This window comes from Vidua chalybeata, chromosome 2 (assembly GCF_026979565.1).
Source record: "Vidua chalybeata isolate OUT-0048 chromosome 2, bVidCha1 merged haplotype, whole genome shotgun sequence".
NCBI classification, from domain to species: domain Eukaryota; kingdom Metazoa; phylum Chordata; class Aves; order Passeriformes; family Viduidae; genus Vidua; species Vidua chalybeata.
The window spans coordinates 50,503,147-50,524,908 of NC_071531.1; the positions used below are offsets into that span (position 1 = coordinate 50,503,147).

The window sequence follows — 21,762 nt, forward strand, 5'->3', positions numbered from 1 at the left end:
AGGTAAAGCAGAGATACTTCAGGACACCTTGCATTTCCACAGAAGAGGAAAAAAAGAATAAAAACATCTGACTTTTCTTTCACTCTTGTGGGCAAAAAAACAGGATAACTATTGAGAAGTACCAGGATTTTGTGCATGATACTGACATGAGATGAATGCAAGAACAGAGACTACTGGATTCTCAAACACTGTGAAGATTAAAATTTCGGAACAATGCAATGGAATTCTGAAATTCATCTGGCCATGTTTCAAATCTAACATTCATAAGCATTTATCTAAATCCTTGGAAACCTTAGCCTGATAATTTATAGATGCTCAGAAAAAATGCTCAGAGCCCTTCACAAACTATGCATATGCTAATAGGACTAATTAGTAACTGTTTCTCCTCTTTATCACGTGGACTTTCTTCAATCTTAAACACACTTGGAAAATGCATTTGGCAACTGTTTATCAAAAACTAAAAAATAAGTCAGATTTTTACATTTTAAAGGTAATTAGACAACTATTTTCTGTTCTTAACTTATGCTACACAATATTGCCTTATGCTTATCTCCTTTTCTTGCATCCCACCACATCTTCTGTTTGCTAGGACAAAATAAGCTAGACCTTTAATCTCACTCACGTAAGACCTCCAGCCTGTTGTGAAATTATTTACAGATCTGTCAGTTTTCCCCCCAGAAAATATTATATAAAAAATACGAATATTATATAAAAATACAAAATAAAAAATATTATACAAAAAATCCATCCTACCGATAAAATAAAAACTTTTATCAATTTACATTTTATGAGACTGGCAGGACATTGGAAAGTGGCCTTTTTCAGGAGACACTGATTAAAAAAGGAATGTAAATTCTCAGAATGATGCAAAGTGAAAATATAATTGCTTGTGAAACTGCTTCCAAAATGCAATCGGCTCCTATATAAGAAGATGACTTAGAGAACAGAGCTAATTTGTGTCTAGTTAGGAAAAATAAACACTAAGGAGATTTTCTTTTCTCACTTTTGAACTGAGACATGTAAGGAACAAAAAATGGCTGTAAGATAGTGCATTAGAACTCAACCTCTTCCACAAGAGGGGGAGTTTTGCACCATTTCTTTTGTGTATTGTGTAGCATAAGTTACGGCACTATTGTGTAGCATAAGTTAAGAACAGAAAATAGTTATTTCATTATCTTTTTGTCCAAAATGGAGTTGGACAAAAAGCGCCATTTCTTTTATTTTGATTATTGCTTCTGCAAAACAGGGATAGTACTACTTTTCTGCTTAACTTGAGGGTATAATATTTGTGACACAGGTGTTCAGCTACAGTGGTGAAGGCCACAGAAATATTCAGTTAATAAACAGGATTATTTTGACATATTGATAAGAAACTCTGAAAACCTGGGAAGGGGAAAGAGTAACATGGTTTTAAAGGAAAAGCATTAGGTTTACTCATAAATGGTGAGTTACACATCACACTTGGAATGCTTCTCACCTGCCAATTGGAAAGTAAGTTCAACATAATTGCTCAGGCAATTAGCATTTTAATGTTAATCTGGTAGACTATTTTCAGCAAGAACAGCTCGCTAAGAATTTTTTATTCTTTAATATGTTTTAAATAGAATAAGAGCTTGCAATGGTTAACCAAAATAAATTTGAACCCCATCTAGTTGAAGATTCCTACCAATTCAGGCACACATATTTAGACAGATTTAACACTCAATTTGAGTGACACAACAATTTCCTGACATAAGCTAAATGGATTTAAGTAAACAAATAGCAATCAAACTCCATGTATCTGTAGCCATTGAACGGATTGATATCAACCAGGTTTATTTAACCTACTTCTACATGTTTTCTACTTTGTCCCCTAGCAGACAGCCAGAGCCTGGTTTCTGGTTGCTACCTTCACTTAAAGAGTTTTGACACAGTAACACATGAATGTGTCAATAAGGCAGGTGACTAGTTCAGCAAGTTTACATTCTATCACTTGTACGCACAGCTGCTAATGTACAGTGAGTGCACAGACGTGTAAAGCAGACAAAATATCAGCAGGTTGTCATGTCTTCTTACCTGCTGTATAATATTCATGGGCTGATAATGGTTATTGTAAACAGCCTGAATTTGCAGCATTTATGTCATAAATGTTACCCTTCTAATTCTTATGACAATGATTTCATAGTTAGTTTCATAGTTTCATAGTTAGATTTCATAATTAGTTTTACTTTTTTAGGTTAAAAATTACTGTATTGCCAGACTGCATCACATACTGGTGATTTCAAGCAGTTAAAAAAATAGTGTAAATGAAGTCCTTTGTATTCATACAAACAGGAACTGATCTTACAACTCGATGGACACCTATTAAAGTCTTCTATTGGTGTCTCTTACACCACTGTCTCATTTTTTGTTTTAAGGTCTCCTACAGCATTTCTATTTGAAACATAAAAACAACTCCATTTATTCTACTTGCTTTGCTTTTTTTTTTTCCCCAAAACCCAGTGGATTATGAACTTCACGTTAATAATATATATCCCAGCTAGTTAATTTTCAAGATTTTAGAACACAGTTTCTACACTCTGTTTGAACTGGAAAAGCTAAAATAGATTTAATTGTGCACATTATTAGCTTTCTTTATTATGACACATCTGCATCTTAAATTTCTGAAGAAATAGTACAATGCTATACATCAAAGCATAGCAAATTTATAACCTCTTAAATGTAACCTCAGGAAATTATTACTAAAACTTCTTGCCAAACATCTGAGTGCTGACAGACTGCCCTTCCAAGTTTTCATCTGAAGTTTAAAAGCCAATGGATAAAGTCTAGAATTGCACTTCTTATGTTACAAAATATTAACAACTGCATCAAGAATGAAAGGCAATGGAATTGCCAGGATCACAGAGCTCATTGTAAATATTTCTTTTAGTCAAAGGCCGACTGTTGGAAAGAAAAAAAAAAACAAAAAAAAAAAAAAAAAAAAAAAAAAAAAAAAACCAAAAAACCAAAGCAACAAACTAGATAAAAGGAATTATCTATTAAGAGCTTCACCAAAAAGATTTAATAGATTCATCCCATTTAACCTCAGCACTTAACAGAAAACTGCATTTTCAGTGCCATTAAGTTACAGATGCCCATTATATGCACAAAAGGATAACGTTTGGATGCAGATAAAGGATGGCACAGAAGCCGGTGTTCTATACAGTTTTGGACACAAAATGCCATCTTTATCACAGGTAAGTAATATTGACATAATTTTTTTTTTTTCTTTGCTGGACTCTTTCCAAAGATTATTCAAACTGCTAATTTAACAGACAGCAATACACTTTTGTAGGGTTTTTTTTGGCCAGGTTAGGTTTCTGTTTAGTGATTTGAATGGTCCTACTGCAGCATTAGAAGTGTGTCAGAGCTGGTGGAACAGGAGGAGGGAGGAGGAGAATCAGGAGCAAAGGGGTAAAGTAGTGTTATTGCTATTGGGTCAACTCAGGCATTATGTATAATTTCATCTGGGTTTATTCTTTGAAGAAACATCTTTCATACTTGTTTTTCCCTGACTATACAAAGACAAATGGGTAATAAGTTTCAAAGATGAGGCCAGGTCATGCAGTTAATTAGTTAGTGGGAAGAATCAAAACTACAAGTTGGTGTTGGTGTGGTTTGGTTATTCAAGTTAAGAGTGTCAACAGTGTAAAGTTCAGCTGATTAAAATGAGAACAGAGACTACAAATATTAATAATAAAAAAATCTGCAGATCTGAAATATCCCTTTTTAAAAAAACCCACACTATTTACTGGAAGATTATTAATGGGAGACCCCCCACATTGTTCCTCCAAACAGTTAAGTAATACCTTGAGAAAACAAATAAAATATCTTATTCAAAAATCAACTGAAAAATCTGGCTGCATTAACTTGCTGTCTTGCACCAAGGGGTGTACAAATGGCATCAGAATACTATGCACCTCAGACCCTTCGGAGAAGGGTCCCTCAGAGAAGACAAGAGACACTGGGAAGGCTTTATTATGAACCTCCAACATCATCCTAGATATTGCTCATTCATTATAATGCCATTGAACTCCCTCTAAGAGGAAAGTTTGCATTTAACCACATGAAGAACCCAAGAAATTTTATCTTACCAACTGATTCTCAGTGGTCTAAATGAAAAACCAGATTAAAATGTTTTCCACATTCATTTACTAATTAATTCAGACAAAAAAGGAAGCAGCAGGCCAAGAAACAATCCAGAATTTGGGCCAAGAATATAGTCTGAATAAAACTGCAACCTTCATTTTTTCTCCTTCATGGATGGACAGAAGCTTTTAAGGCTTTACATAATCAAATAACTATTTTTCACTTTGATGTCCCACAGCAAAATATAAGATTAATCATCAAATTAGACGCCTATATAATTTGAAATAATGAACTGTTTTATGTCATTAACATTTAGTGTAATTTTTTCCTGTAATAAAAGAGCTCATGTAAGAATCCTACAGAAATTCTTCCAAGATTCAAAGTATAACTTTTAACTTTCTTCTAAAATTAAAATATATGAGAAGATTAATCCTGAATGTAAGTTCTTTATTTAAAAAGTGTATAAAATGCTATAATAGTCTCCAAAGCAGCATTATAAATGGAGCTGATATCATGAAGAGATAAAAATAAAAAAACCTTCCAACCCCTCAAACTCTAACATTCCATTAAAAAGAATTAATACAGTCTGAGACCACACAGGCTGGAATACCTTAAGTCAAAACTTACACCTACGAAACACGTTGCTGGAAGACAGCATTAACATTATTTTGGCATTTTGCTTGTACTTTTAGCACTTTTTACATACCTAAACTTCATTTTATCTTTACTGTGAATATCTTCAGTTTATCTATTCAAGAACTCTAATGTTTCTACTTGCAAACATGAGAGCAACAAGGTAATTCCTAACAAGACATGACAGTTTAGTATGTGGAATGACTGAACAAGGCTGATAGTAACCCTGTTACATGATAGCACGTACCAAACACATAAACCTATAATTCATCTTTTTTTTTTCAAAGTGTATGAATCTGTATTTACAGGTTGCCTGTCAGTTTTATTTAAAATTGCAATCTGTTTAAATGCAGTTAACTCTTTATTAACCCAAATTGAGAAAACTTGTATTCTTTATTTCTGTCAGCAAGGATAATTACTGGAAAATTGTGATGTTATTGCAAATTTAAATCTTTTATTAAGATGGCGAAGAAGTATAGTCAAAGACTAAGTCAATATCCTGTACAAAGATTTCAATACATGAGATAACTGCCTTTTAGAGAAATTGATAAAGTGTAAAACTACCGGAAGAAGTTTGCATTAGAAGTAAAAAATAAAAGGCTGCATTAGGAATAAACAGAATTGACAAAAGTTAAACTTGCACACAAACACAAAAGCTACCTGCTCTTTTCAAACATTTTCATGAAACAATTTTAGCTTCTATTTTGTTTCTCAGGAAATTTTTTTTGTGTGTTGTACTGGCATTTCATAGTTTTCTTCCCTCAAACATGCATCTTCTAATGTTTCTTTTTAATATTTTTTATTTATATCCTTTTCTGCAGAGGTATATTTGAAAAACATTATCACTGTTTGATAAAACCAGTATAACTAATATGTCATATTTTTAACAGATGCAAAAAGAAATTTGAGAAAACAATACTGATTTTGGAAATATGTGCTCAATTTCTTAATATTCAGGGTATGAAGAAGATTGAAGAAGTCTGTTTCAGACTCAAATATTTGCTTTTCTTTTTCAATAAAGCCTTCCTCTGCCAGCCTTCCTTGATAATTTGACACAGTTCAAAATTTGAAATGGTGAAATTACACAAAGAAGCAAACTGCTGCATATCAGAAATAGTTTATGAGGATACTTATAGGGGCTAATGTAGTTTGCATGTAAACAATGTTGCATAGCTTTAAGTTAGAAATGTTATCGTTTTCTTAGAAAACATGGCAAAATTTTTCTTTTATCATTTTCTACTGCTTTAAATCAGCTGCAATTCATGCTCATTGATATGACACTACTAAAACTAGGCACCCAAGTGTGATTGCTCTGTGAGCATAACTAGCTGACAGCACCCCTGGTTGGGAAAGAAATAATAGGAACAGGAAATTTTGAAAGAAATTAATTTGAAATTAGGCCAAGGGCCTATCATATTGGAAAAAAACACCACATGTTTATACAATTATGTCATGTTTCCTCAGAGTATTTTTCATATAATTAATGTAAGGATATGATAAAGCATTAATATAATGGTAAGGTTTATAAACTATCTAGAAATGTTTAAATCATAGATTAGTTTGGTTTGGAACTCAGCAAACAGAATTAGTAGTTTTCATTTAAGTTGAAGCTCACTTGGACTCAGCTGCTAGTGAAACTGTTCAGTTTTGGTTCTAACAAAAAGGAGTTTTTTAAGTGCTTGGGACAGACAAACTAGTTTGGACCAATTAATGACATGGATTTTGGTTTACTGATCTAAAGATTTGTTTTGGTTTACTGATCTAAGAAGGGAATGTGATGAATAGCATGAAAAGGAGATGAGGGAAAACAATTTCGGAGGTGGAATGAGACTTCAAGGAGGTGGACAGTCAGTTTTCCATGAAAATAATATTTTAAAATGAGTGATAATCCAAACTCTGACAGGATAATTTAGAGGAGTTGTAGCTTCTTTGAAAGGAATCTCTCCATTTTTTCTCTTACTAGTAAGAGAACAGAAAGATGTTGTCAGAAAACTATTGATATGCCTCTATGACCACTTTCTGAACAGGTAAGTGGGTAGCGAAGTCCCATCACTCTGTATCTATAATTTGCACTGTTTTTCCTCATATCCGTAATTCTTATTTGTTAATGTTGTATTTTTTTCTGCAAACCCTTGCCAAATAATTCAGCAGCTCTGGGAGAAGATTTAATAGCTGCTTAGGTCAGCTTTTGGTTTTTTATCTTCAGTACTCTTTAGCTTCAGATAATTCTGTGGTGTTATTCACATTCTCAGATTCCTGCAGTAAACTTATTTTCATCCTTTGTTTCAGACATTTAATCTGCAGATTTTCTCTCCTACGCCATGACATATTAGTCTCTTCAGATTGTTCAGACAAAAATCTTGACAAGAAGCTTTACGGTTCCCTAAATGGCACAATTTTGCATACTTTTAGATCTGAGAGTACAATCCAGTCCAGTAGCACCCTAATTCTTACTCAGATGAAACTCAGGTAAGTGAACAAAAAAGTACCCCGACTCTTCTCAGAAATCTGTGTAGCTATTGTCTTGTTTCCTCTCCCTAACCCCTATTTTGGAGTTGAAAGAGTGTATGGGAAATGAATTGAACTGTGCTTTGGTCCAATGTTTGGCTGCAAGGACTGGGGAGCACAGAGAGATCCTGAGGCATACTGTGGCAAATGTAGAACTTGCAGATTACATGTGTATCAATTTCACTGTCTTTATCTAGATTCTTGTTAAATGCTTGCAATCACCAAACACTGTTCAAGGTAAAAGACAAGAAAGAACAGAGACAATAAATCACCAGAGAGAACTTAACAACTGAGAGTACAACTGAGACCCTCCCCAGTACTTGACAGACACAGTCACCCGTGTTGCTGAAAACGACACAGATAAGAAAACCCCAACATATCGAACCAAAAGAAACCATTTTTTTCTCCATGGTTTAAGAGCATAAGTGCAAAAAAGTGCACTTATGGTAGTAATGCTAGAAGAGGAAGATTACCTCACGGTCATTTAGAAGTCTCTCCAAATCTGCTGCCATTTGATTCTTGACACGCAGCAAAGCTGTCTTTTCTTTATTTAAAAGACTGGTAAAAAGAGGATAGGAAATGCAGTAATAGCAACGGATGATCTCTTTTAATCTTGTGTTCTGGCTGAAACATGCATTTTCTAAAGCTAAATACTGGCAACAATAAAAATCTGCTCAAGTAATTGTATCAAATGATCCTTCTGTATATTCAAGCACTGAAATTTTTATAAATGGGCCCAAATGTACACACATCATCTTATTTCAGTCAATCAGAAAAACTATTCAAAGCCTTCATAAAATGCCTTTTTTTTTTTCATCTGAAGGGTAATTTAAATGTTTAGAACGTTCTATTATAATTTCTTGGGTTCTTCTAGGCAAAATGAGATTATTTTATAAGCAAAGTAAGTCTCCTTATACCTACACTTCCATATTAAAATGTGGATTTCTCTGTTGTATTAGTCACTAGCAGTAGCAAACTGTATGAACTCTTTATACTACTGTATTTACAATTCTGAAAATAGCAAATACAGGGAAGAAAAACATACAGCTCTTCTCCCTTTAGCTGTATAGTTTCTGCAGAAATTGTAAATGTATTTTTGTTATTTTTAATACTTTTATTCCAGGATAATGTATGGGATCAAGTTTGTCCTATGAACCAAGTATGAAAAATGATTTAGCATGAAGGCATGCCTTTATAGCAGAATGTAAAGTTTAACTTTAATCTTTCTTTGTCTTCACAGTTAAAGTACATGAACATTTGAAATGTTTAGCATACACATTGTGATTCCAGGCAGCAGTTCTATAATAATTAAATGTATTTTCCTATTTAGCCCCAGCATCAGTTGCTAACATTAAATTTTAGACTAATGCATGCATAAAACCAGTATATAATCTATTTTGTTAAAACAGCCAGATTTTCTTGGAAGACATATTATATACGCCATTAACATGACTTAACTAAATACGTTGTACAATATAAACTGTAACATAAATCAAGAACTATGAAAAATGCAATTCTGCATATGGAATGCAAATATGTAATATTGCAAACAGGTCAGGAGTTCAAAAGCAAATATATTAAAATTTTATAAATGGAGCAATTACTTATGTTGCAAACACAAATTATTTAATATTTCAAATATTTGATCCAGAAATGATCAACAAAATAAATCAATCTTTAATTGGCCATGTATCATCCGCTTGTTTCAAATAAGCAACATCATCCTTTGCCCCAGAGATTTTCTGGCAGTTCCTTACAAACTGTATATTGTAAATTACAACTGTCACTTCCTTCTAGGCATTCCTTAATTCTCAGAAAAAAAGTATCCTTTTGCCAAATTGCTCAGTTGTTTCAACTATTTAAAAGAAAAGTAATAACATTTAACAAAACTATAAAAATATTTTAATATTTTCAAGAGTTTTATTTTCTGTCACATTTTTAATCATGATGAAATTGTTGTACCTTCTTTTTCTTGGGTTCATGTGTTGTAAATTACATGTCACTTTTTTTTTGATTTCTGTATTTCCTAAGAACATAAACTAATCCTTCTGGAGGCTCACAAACTTATTAGAGAAGCAATAATAAAAGTTTCTCTCTGACTTAAGTAGTGTACTGAATAAGCGTAAGCATCAGTGTTCATGACTGAACCAGAAGTTCCTGTTTGAGGTTCAGTTTCATCTACAGAACAGAACCTAGTCTACTTATACTGCTTATACCTTCTGAAATAATATGACATAAGTGATCTATGTAGAGCAGTTCTAATTTTCTTTGTTTATAGTAAAATATAGGACATAGACTACTACATCATTCAGTAGCACTTGATGTGTTTTCTGTCATACACCTTGGTAGAGAATTACCAAAGCATGTGCAGACTTTGAATTTTGTAGTTTTGCAATACTTGTGCTTTTTCATCATTGCAGATAGAAGGGAATAATTAATGTGCTCATGAAAGAATACTGCAAGAGGCATATACTCATTTAACAGAGTGAGAAAGCAGTTACCAGACAGAATGATAATATATGACAAGGTTAAACTGAAATACCTTCAAAAGTTGCATCTTGGGAAGAAAACTGACCATTTCAGTCCCTGATTTTAAAATGGTCTGAACCAGCATCTTGGATAGCAGCAAAGAGGTTCTAGCTTTAACCTACCTTACACTCCCAGTGAAGAGTAGTTTAATCTAGTCCAAATTTAATTGGCAGTGTGACAAATCAGAGAGCAGATTTACAATTTGTTTTAGCTGACCTAAGTGAGAATTGTGGAAGGATCATCCTTCCCTTGCCACATCCTGGTAACCTACTCTTTCTGTTAGTACTAGACACTTTGTCACCACATAAGAAGGTCCCTTCACTGATCTGGATGGACACTGGCATCTTTTTAAAGGTTATCTTTCACACATATCACCAAAATAACTTGATTTGCCATGTACAGTGGAGACCTACAGCTGAAGGCAAGGATGAGCTGCTCCATTTGGTGATGGAGTGCCTCAAGTGTCTTGCTATGATTCTGAAACCACCATATCTCTGAGTCTAGGCAAACCAGCTTCTAACACTAGAGCTCAAGGGTTGTAACTTTCATCTAAAAAGATGGGATCATTATGTGCTCCACAGTGCTGGTCACTGATGGCCTCATCCTGAATGTGAAGAAGGTGCCCGTTGTGAGATATCATAAAACTGTGGCCTGAAAAGTCCAGGTTAGAGAACTAACTGAAAAGCAGTGCAGGTCTTGCTTTTTCTGTTGCTTTCCAGAGGAAACCAAATTGTCTGGGAAGACATTTAGTTTTATTCCATCATGCTTTTAAAGCCTAGCCAGGTATGAATCCAGGTACCAGGAATGCAGGCTCACCATAAAATACGCTTGTCATATGCATACACATTGCTCATAGCAACCACTGGCTTGTTCTGTCTTGCTTCACTCAGGATCTAAAGCCAAGGTAGCCTGGATATCGTATGTAAGACATCTTTAGGTAACATGATTTTTCTGGAGAATGGATACCAACATTTCCCAGTTTCAGCCTTATAAACTCATTTCAATTTGGGCAACTAAGTAATTTTTAATGCTTAAGTGTAAGTATATTAGTTACTATCCTGTTCAGGAGCTTCTATAATTAGATATTCTGAATAATATGTTTATGGTGGACACACAAAATAAACATGGGTTTATATAGTATTGGATTTTATTATTACTTCTATTCAGTTTGGAAAAAAAAGTATATTTCTTTTTCAGTGAACTGTGTACTCCAGATGCTGTAAGAAATGGATTATGCCTTTCTGTTAATTTGCCCTTATAGCATGAAGTTGAATAGTCCAATATTGATTTTTTTTTTTGCATTTTATATTCAGATAAAGTATTACCACTGGAAAAATGAAATACAAATAGTATATGTAAAGCTTTTGTACATGAAAATGAATATATAATATAGCCATATAATGAAGCTATCCCTTGTCTGCAAATTACAGATGAATAGCTCAAAGTAGGCAGTTAATTATTAGTCTAGGTCAAATTTTTTTCTTAAGTCACATAGTTAGGGAGGTATAAGAGTTTTGCAAACAAAAGTTCCTTAACAGAGAGAATACATGACAAATCAGTGATCTCTCATTGTGCAGCTAAATAACTACAGCTCAGATTTTGTAAACAGATTTAGGAGAGTATTGCTTAATGATTTTAATTGTAATGTTTCAGGAGGCTTAAAAACCTATCCATGAAGTGTCCAAATTAATAATACTTTTTCAAACTGTAAAAAAAAACCAATCCAAACAACTTTTAAAAAGCTGTATTACAGGTCAGAAAATGTAAAAAAAAAAGGACATATTTCTACAAATTTTGCTTGGAGCATTTCTCTGGTAAGCTGCAGTACTATTGGAATAGATGATGCATATTTCACAGAATGGTTATGTTCTCATAAAAAGCTCATTGCCCATTCTTTGATGGGGAAAACTCATCCAACACTCTATGCCGAGCTTTATGTTTGGATGGCAATTAGAGAACCCAAAATGTTTAGGTAAGGAACATTTCAGTACAAAGCTTCTTAGTGAGGAAAGTCCTTATATGGCTTCAGGATTTGCCACACAGTTAAGGTTTTTGAGCATTGCTTTTGCCTAAGTGAACCTCTTTTAAAACCAGCCATTGGTACTGAGAAATTTGAGTAACTGCATTTAAAATAAATATCCTCTCTTTATGAATGAAGTCCTTTCAACATCTTCAGTTATTTATAAACCTAGATGTTTTTAGGAGAAAACTATGTACTAAAACTACAATTACTTCTCTACATACATAAGAATGAAACTCAGAGATTTGTTTTTCCACAACATGACATAGTTACAAGCATTTCTTTTCAAAAGGAGTGCTAAATGTGATGTTTTCATTTCTGGCTAAAGAACTGTATGCTAGACAGATTTCTTTATAGCAGCAAGGAGTCATCCTCACACGCAGTACTGCTCTTATTAACCATCACTATTTACTTTTATTAATGAGAGTGCTATGTGGTATAATATAAATAAGAATTTACTTAACTGAGTATTTTGAGATATGTAGACCACCTATAAATTCATCCTGCAGGTGCCCTGTCACTCAAGACCAAAGTTTTGTATCTGAAACATATCTGCAGGTGCATGGCTCAGTTCAGAAGCACACAAAGTGGTCTGCTCCCAGAGCAAAGTTCTGTTTGAGGCCATGTGCCAGCACTGGGCTGCCTGGGATAATCCTAAAGGGATGGGAATGAGAATGGGAGTGAACACTGTATGTGGGCAACATCTGACAGAGCCTCCATTATCCTAAACAACTTCTCCTTCTCCTTGAGTGGTAATATGCTTGTGCCTTCACACTTGAACCTCAGCAGTGGTATCAGCACACCTTTAATAACCTGGCAGTGGGTCCCTAAGTTGTTCATGCAACTCCCAGCAATGGCAGCAGCCTGGCTGAGCATTTACCCCAACCACAATAGCTCTTGCAGCTCTTATGAAGGTATGGCTAAAGACCCACATGTCCAGAACAGACACACTTCTCAGCAAACCAACAGAGTATTCTCTAGGTCTGCTGGATATACTACTTTAATTCTGGGGGATAAGTATTCTGGTTGTTTCTCTCCTTTCAGTGAGAAGTTGAATGGGGCTTTGAGTAACCCGATCTAGTGGAAGATGTCCTCACCCATGGCAGGAAGGCAGAATTAGATGATCTTTAAAGGTTCCTTCCAATCCAAACCACTCTGTGATTCAGTCTGACAGCTACTGACACAGGCAACCTTGAGCACCACTTGAACAGTCTTGCCAAGTGAGGAAGATATTTTGATATGAAGGCTCTGAAAGACAGCCTTAGCTCTATAGGTGTGACACTTAAGGATGAAGATAGATAAGCTGCTCTAGTTGAAGTGAACTTTGAAGACCATGCTGGAAGGAGACTTAGATGGGTCTGCAGGACTTGTCAAAATTATTCTATCAAAATGATCTGCCTGAATCTTTCCCATTCCTCTTACAGAAATAACTGCTGTCAGAAACGACACTTTAATAGAATTATGAGTGTAGAGAATCCTGAACACATCTGTTGCCTGTTAAGGGATCATTATATAAGTGAATTTAGGCCATTTTTTGAAAAGTTGATAAAGATATGGCCCAAGAACATCCAAAATGAGATTTCTGTCATAGACAGCATTCCTTGTACTTGTCTTCTTCTTGTGCTGATTCAACAATATCTGCTGTTGAACAACATTTTGCTTCATCACAGAATCAAACTCACATCCAGTACAATCAACAAACTTCTCAATAGACATGGCAATACAAAGTGCTGCAGGTTGCTGCAAAACATTTATAGGTTGCAAGAAAGTACTGACTCATCATCCTGGGAAATCTGCTGGAACCTAATCACCCCAGGAGTATGTTCTAAAAAGACTACATTGGCCATGATCACTGCGTATAGGAGGCAAGTAAGGATTAAGACTAAAAAAATAAATTCACTTGCAAAGAAGTCCTTTTTGATCCCTCCACACTCAAGTTAAGTGGGAAGTGATAGAGAACACTGGCACTGATAACACAGATGTGCCTGTCTGCTTGGGGAATCCATGATTTACATAATGCTCTCTTTTGATGAGCAGATGAGATAAAAACACAACACGAAAAGAACACCCCTCCACCATTGAATCTGCACACTAAATAAGAAGGAAGGAAAATTGTGATCAAGCATGGAGCAGCTGTAAGGATAAATTAAGTCTTGATTCTCAGGGTGCAGGCATTATCAACACTACATTAATTTGTCTCCAATCTGGTACTCAAATATGAGATTAAAAAAAAATATGCATCCAAAAAATCACTAGTATTTTTGAAGGTCTGTCTGAAAACAAGAATTCAAGCACTATTTTTCCTTTAACTGGTTCTTGTGAAATTGCTGTTTAGAAATAAAACCAATGCATTTTTGTACTTAAAATTTTAAAAAATAATGTACCTTGTGTAACTGTAACACAAACCTCAGTTTAGAGGCTGCTGCAGAATTGCAGTATTATTAACTATTAATCATAGGTAGTGGTTGAAAGAACAATTAATTTTGAAATGGTTTTACAAATATTAAAATTTTTTCTTCAGCTCTGAGATACAGAGGCTTCATAAACCACGTTTAGTGTTTTCACTAATACTTTTCTAATAGTACCAACATTATCTGCAGAATTTAAGGCTCTCCTTGAGGAGTGTTAATTCTCTGAACTCATCCTCTCAAAAATATTCCATGCACAAACCAACAAAATGCTGTTTAATAAACTAAGAGGGATAGGAATAGTGGGCTAAATCTTTTGATCCAGCAGAGCTTCGCTTGGCATATATTTGGTAGGGATTATCATTAATTTACTTAAATCCCATTCTGATTCAGTTCTGGAATAGCTGGAGAGTAATCTGAAATCACCTAAGGGATATTTTAATTTAAAACTGTCATCAGCAGATTCCAAAAGGTTATCCTCATGACAAAAAATTTCTTGAATGTAATGGTTCTCTGGTAAGAAATCCCTACCTCTAACATTCCTCTCACTTATTGGAAAGCAAAGGACCAACATTATCAATTTTATCCCAGATTATGATTTCTCATATGTGCCAGGGAATAGAAGCTAACAATTCAGAACCTTTGTTTTAAATATGGAGTTATGAATAGCAAAATTAGGGACTACTAATATGCACCAGAAGCCCTAAGACATTAGGCTGTTCCCAAGAATTTCTCTGGCTTATGAAACTAGGCAAACTTGTGATAGTGGAGTAAAAGCTATTTTCAGTTTACAAGGAATACTGGAAACTAGAAGGAAAAAAAATATTACCAAAATATTTGATGTGCAAAGTAAGTGTTAAGTTTCTTTTTTGCTATAATATTTTTTGTCAGGCCACACTTTCATTTAGAGACACAGACTAATGATGAGCACACCCCAGCTCCCCACAGTGGAGTACTGCTGGTATGTTTACCATGAATGCTCATACTGTAGGGCAGATCCATTTTCTTTCTTAAACTGAGGCCCTTTAAGATGAAAAAAATTTCCTTTAAAGTTAATGGAGAGTAATAGGAATCTCTAGGAAATAACTCACTCCATCCAAAATCTGAATTACTTTTTGGAGATGTCACTTCCTCCAAGAACTATTATGGAAAGCTGACATAAATCTCTAATTTAGGTACCTTAATTTGTACGGTACATTTAAGAAGAATATCTAAGCATACAGATTATTGGCAATGATAAATGAACCATTTAACTCAAGAAAATCAATGTTAATAACACATTTAAGTTCTTTTAGATTTTAAAGCATGAAACATACACTTTCAGAAATAACCTCACCTATTTACTCTCTTTCTATCTTCCTTTTGAGAGGCTTTTGGACTACTTTGAGAATAACGAAACCATTCCATTATTACTACCATAATCTAAAAATTTGCAACAAATTCTTTGAGACTTTTCACAAATTGAAAGTAAGACACTGCATATAGAGAACACTGTGATTTTTCATTTTCTGGAAAAATATAATTTATCTTTGAGGTGTTTCTTATAATGTAAAAAGTCTAGGAAAATATTAAAACCACTTGATTCTGGAATTAAAAAAAGATCTATTCTTATTGAATCAAAATTAAGCTCAGTGAAAAATATCTTGTCAGGAACTATGAATGAATATTTCAGTTTATTTATAAATATATTGATTCATATATAGATTTGCTTGGATAATAAGCATTTTTAGGTATTCCTCAAGGGATAACAAATACCATCCCAAACTATCAAAACACTCTGAATAGAGACATATGTATGACAGTATGTGAGATTAACTATTAGCTGTTTTATTTTAATTGCTTCAGTAGATTACTGGAAAACCCTGTATTTTTCATGTAATTGCTTCATAATAGAATCACATTAATGTCTCCTAATAGTTACTGTTTGCTTTTCCTAAACCAAGACACCACATAAACACCTAATACTTAAAATGCTAATTCTTCTGTAGAGCAGTGGGACTCGGCTATAAACTTCCTTGAAAATCAAGGGACATATTATTTTGTAACAGCTTACCTGGGAATCAGATGTTAGGGAAGTTGCTCAGTGGTTAGAGAGCTCTGACAGATGGATACAGGTGCAAATCAGAGTCTCCACAAAAGCATATGCTCTAATTTTGGCTGAAATACCCTTTACTGGTGAACTACCCTATTATAATTTTTCTTCAACTTTTTTCTTGATTTTTACTGTTGCACAGCTGGTGTGTCATTCTTTCCTTTTACTCTTCTGAACTCTACTTCATGAGAGTTCTTCTCCAAACTCACTTTAAACCTGTCACAGCTACTTTTCCAAAACTAAAGTACCCTTTTCTGACAGTATGAGAGAAATAACAAGTGCTACAGTTCCAGCATGAGAACTGGAGTTAGGATGGAGTGTTAACATCTCAACTTTGTGGACAATAGTACAATTTTTTCTAATGATAAAAATATAAGTGATTTTATCTTCAGTTTAAGAGAAAGTAAAACAAGAAGTAGTGATTTTAATTACCTGAAATCTTTTTCAAGCTGTGTAATATGTTCTTTCTGTAGACTTATTTGAGAATCTCTCTGTTGCACAGTTTCAATGAGGTATTTGTATGGCTGTTGTGCTTGGTTCAACAAAGAATTTGCTCTGTCAAGCTACAAAAAAAAAGGTATAACTACCATAAATATTTTAACTTATAAAGCATAATTACTTGATTATTATTGAATTATTGTTGGATATTACTGCTTTTTACCAATTGCATATTAATATAAACTCTAAACCTTTTATTATATACACAAAAAAAGGAAACATACCACCTTCAAATTTATTACTAGTATATTATCTTCACACTTTTCTGTTCTAATTATGTGCTATTTTCACTGCAATAATGGTACTCTCTACACTTCCCTAATCTGCATTTTCAAGGGTTTTAATGTAACAGCTTCCATTGATTAAAAAAAAAAAAGTAGAGTCAATGCCTCTGTTTACGGTCTTATTGACTTACTGTGGGCTTTTCCTCCCTCCTTTGAAAAGCTGAAAAGGTTGTATCATAAATACTGCACTTAAGCAGAAGTATTTGAGCCAAGTTCAAACCAGAAGCTGATAAAATCACTTTTGCATCAGCTTTTTATCCATGCTCTAGACTTCATCTAGATGACTGAACAAACTGTCCGTGGAAAGAAAAATAATGGGCTACTTGAGCATGCTGTAGTCTACAGAATCTCTGGTTTGTTCTTATATAAAAACAAAAATCAAAAAAGACAATAGCTGGGAGTAAAAATCATGTAAAGACAACAAAGAGAAGTTTTAGAACTTTACACAAAAAAACCAATATTGAACTTTGTATTGGATTGTATTGTGATTTGATCTATACAATTATATGGTAAAATATAAAAACTTTAATGGTAGGATAAAAATGAGCTGAAGATGTTCCTGTGGAAAGTTGCAGGAATTTGAACTAAGGTCAGTGATACTGAATCTTTCATCAGTGAAGCAAGTATAAAACTACTGTGGGTAAGGAACGTATTGAAGTGAAACAGAGAAAAATTTAAGATAAAGAATAGTGATATGGAAGAATACCAAGCATAACAATGGATTCACCAATTTCCTGATGTCTTCCAAGTAAGGACCTGAAAGAATATGTTTTAGTCAAATAGAAATTACCATGATATACCTAAGAATACATAACAGATTATAATATTGGTTAAAAAATCCCCAAACTTCACTGTTCATGTATCTTTCACTGAAATAATCTATATAAATATATATATACACATAAAATTTATAAAATTAATGTAATTTAGAAATAAATAGAAATTCAAGTATTTGCACTCTGTGAAGTACTAGGCTGTAGTAATTATAATTTGTAATTACCGTGGCTTTAAAAATCAGGCTGTTAAGCACATTCCTGAAATAGTAAGCCTACAAATTACATATGGTGGCAACATCTAATAGAAAACCTAGTTGCCCTTTCATTCCTCTGAGAAAAATTAAAAGACCATCTAAAGATTTTTTTTTAAAAAATTAGTTTGCCCTAATTCTGGGACATTTCAAGCTGAGGTTTGTTAAATATCTTCAAAAGTGATTCAACAGAAGAGCTGTGTAAGGAGTAGTGATGCATTCATTGAACAATTAAGTATCAAACAGAACAAACTAGCTTGGCTGGCTGTTCTTCTGTTCAGAAATCAAAACGTTGTCTGTCTGGCTCACATTCTTGTTTAGCCTGTAAAGTAATCCTGCTTTCAATATTAGTTACAAAACACAATATAAACTTCTTTGGAAACTTCTATCATGGAGTTTTGGTTAATTGTGAGTCCATTTTTTAAACATCAAATAGATAAAAAACACTGTTTAGAAGATATTTCATTTTATGAACAGCTGTTCCGCAATGTTTCTACGTATTTGAATTTTTGTGTAATAATGATTTACCTCTTGTGAAATCTGTGTTACTTGTTCCTTCTGATGTTCCAGATCTTTCACAAGCAACGAGTTTTGCTTTTCTAGCTGCAGTAATCTTCTTGCCAAGTGAACACTGTGCCAGTAAAAAGCAAGCTCAACTTGAATTTTTTCCAAAACAGGCCAAAGAAATTCTAACATTTATGCTTCAGGACTTGATTGCCTTAATTTTTCATCAATGCTTAAATATTAACATATATAAACTACATAGTTAAACATGCTGCATGGTCAAAGTTAGAAAAACAGTGAAAATATTACAAAATGTAACAGCACTAAAATAACATTCCCACAGTTATGCTATTGTAATATTTTATGCATAGTAATTACTTATACAATTTGTTCAATACTACACAGCTGTAGAAATATTGTCAAAATCCTTCATCTAATTATGATTATTTACTTTTTAGCAACTTTACAGACTCACTTTAATTCTAACTTAAATAATTGTTTAAAGATGCTCATTAATATATGTTTTCCAGCAAACCACTGAAAATTTAGTATTTTATCACTTTCAAAAGAGAGGCAAAATTGTGTTGTCTGACATTTAATATGCTAAATAATTTAATGTTATTGCCAATTTTGTTTTAAACAAACTCTTATGTGGAGTCACAGATTAACTTTGAAAAGAAAGGATTATTGAGCTACTTAAACAGTCGAGTTAAAAAATTAGATCCTCAACCTCTTGCAAGCTTCATGTCCAGAATCAAAGAGTTTATTATCTATTCAAGAGCACAGGTCCATGAGCAGCAAAGGAAAGATTCAATGAGCACTGCAGAGCCTACTAGCAGACATCTAACCTAGTCTTCCAAACTCTTATGAATCACAGAATGGGCAAGGTTGGAAGGGACCATGGTGGTCATCTAGTCCAACCTCCAGAGCACAATGTGCAGGACTGCATCCAGGTGGTTCTTGAGTAACTCCACAATCAGTTCCTGACTATGACACAGAATCTATTAGAGGGTAGAGTGGTCTAAAGCAGACTGACTGACTTGAAGCTCAGGCTTAAGTGCGTATAAATCTAGACGATTGTACAAGTTTATCTGAAAATTCGACTGGTCATAACCTCCATCTCTTCCTCAGTAAAATGGAACAGACTTCTGGATTTGGAAGAAGTCTTAATAATCTTCATCTGTGTTATAAACACACTCTTTCATGCAATAATCTCATCCAGTACAAAAGAGAAAGGAACCACTTCTTTGACTAGTAGCTGTTAGAGTGTAAGTGAAAACTTGGATACCTTCCCATGGCAAATTTAGGAATGCATCCCATTGTAATTTTCCCGGCTTCAGCTACTCAGTGAACTTCACCTGAATTTGCAAATATTTAAAGATAACACAAGTACACCTTTCAAGCATACTTTTCAATATGTTTTTTGACTCGTTTGAATTGAAAGCAAAGATACAAAGGGACTGATGTGCAAAGACATCTTATGCTGGAAACATTTGATTCCAACTATACTAGAAAATTATGCAGTGCTCAAGAATGTGTTAATTCCTTGCTAGCAAACCACCAAAGTCATCCTGGTAGTGTTCTGCATTCCTTCATTAACACTTCTCAAGTAGTTCCTAGGCATAGCTGAGAAGTCAGCATGGGCAAGCAAATTTCTGCCAATATGCAGTTCACATGTAGCTTAACCTACACTGAGAATTGTTTTATGGCAACGGGTTACTACAGGCCATTTGGTCTTGATGCTTCCAAGCGTTTCCAGGCATGCTTAATTTAGTACTATGGGTGCACAATGCCTACATCTGAAGTAATGAAGGAGTTGTTTCTGGCAAGTGGCCAAAGAAGTATAGACCCCCACACTGCTTGAAAAGGTCCGTTTTGTACCAACTTTCAGAGACTGAAGTGCATGATGTGAACTTAAAGGAGCTCTTCATTTAGGATCCCATATGTCTGCGATTAAAGAGCAGGTAGTGGACTCCAGAAAGAAGATTATTCACATTTTTAAAAGACTGTCTTTCCTTAAGCAATCCTAGATAGCAGAAAAATTATCCATGTTTCCTTAATGGCAGTAAATAGAGGATGGTATCAGAGTCTTTGCTTTTAAAAACTTCGGCAGCCAAAGGCATCACACACATTATCAGCCTGACAGCTTTCCTTGAATCAAAACAGCAGGTAAACCATACACAGTCTTTTATGGCTCTTAAAATCTTTTTAATTCTAAAAGATACAGAAAGTCTATGAAGTCTCCAACACTATTATGAATGATTAAGTCAGTTTATTAGTCAATCCCTTTTGGAACAAAAGTGGAGTATATGAGTCATTCCAATAGAGCCGCTTCTAAGCTCAGAAAGTGTCTTCCAAGCATACCTGAAAACCTGGTCTGATCATCAGATTCAGCATTCAAAGGAAATTTAACAGAGTTTTCATATATGTAGATAATCTAAACTGAATCTAGTAAGGTGAGGAAAAAGAAGGATTGAAGTGGAAACTCAGAAAAGTGCCCAAACTATTGACAAAAGAGGAATAAACTGAAGCTTTAGGAAATGGTGCTACAGAGCTCTCAACAGTTTTCTAAACCAGATGTGCAACAGGTTTGTGAAGGTTTTTTCCACACTCCTCACCTTCCAGGGATGGTGACTCCACCACCTTCCTGGGCAGCCTATTCCAATGCTTGATAACCATTTCTGTGAAGAAATTGTCCAACCTTAATCTCCCCTGACAAGCCTGAGGTCATTTCCTTTTATCCTGTTGTTAGTTGTGTGAGAGAAGTGAGTCATAGCCTCTACACACAGCCTCACAATGAGCCATTCAAATGTCACTATTATTTCTTAAAGACAATGCATAATGTAAATTTATTAGTTCAAAGTGACTATGATCAAGAAGTATGTTTTTCACCTATGCATCATTTTAGTCTATTGATCAAATTTTCAAATTGGCCAAACCAGAGCAAACTAAAAAAAATGCAAGTGGAATAAGATCCTGTATTAGTGAAGATAAAACAGTGATGCTCTGAACTGTTGTCCTTCTTAGTATCCTGGCAGATATGTTTTTCTTACTATTAAATACAATGATGTTTACAGTACTAATAATGCATATCCTATTATATGAATGTAAACAATATAACTAATCTGTTTTTACATCTGCTTAATTTTATA

General features: G+C 34.1%; 1 protein-coding gene across 5 annotated transcripts in view; it reads right to left on the bottom strand.

Moving 5' to 3' along the window:
• Positions 1–21,762, bottom strand: part of PIBF1 (progesterone immunomodulatory binding factor 1) — a 105,191-nt gene that overhangs the window by 13,213 nt on the left and 70,216 nt on the right. For 4 of the 5 annotated variants that reach the window (XM_053936719.1, XM_053936720.1, XM_053936718.1 and 1 more), the window contains 3 exons: positions 18,635–18,737; positions 16,730–16,860; positions 7,722–7,806 (listed from right to left, as the gene is read on the bottom strand). In XM_053936719.1, coding sequence (XP_053792694.1) covers positions 7,722–7,806; positions 16,730–16,860; positions 18,635–18,737 — 319 coding nt within the window. The remainder of the gene's footprint in view (positions 1–7,721; positions 7,807–16,729; positions 16,861–18,634; positions 18,738–21,762) is intronic. The other variant, XM_053936722.1, reaches the window with a different exon arrangement.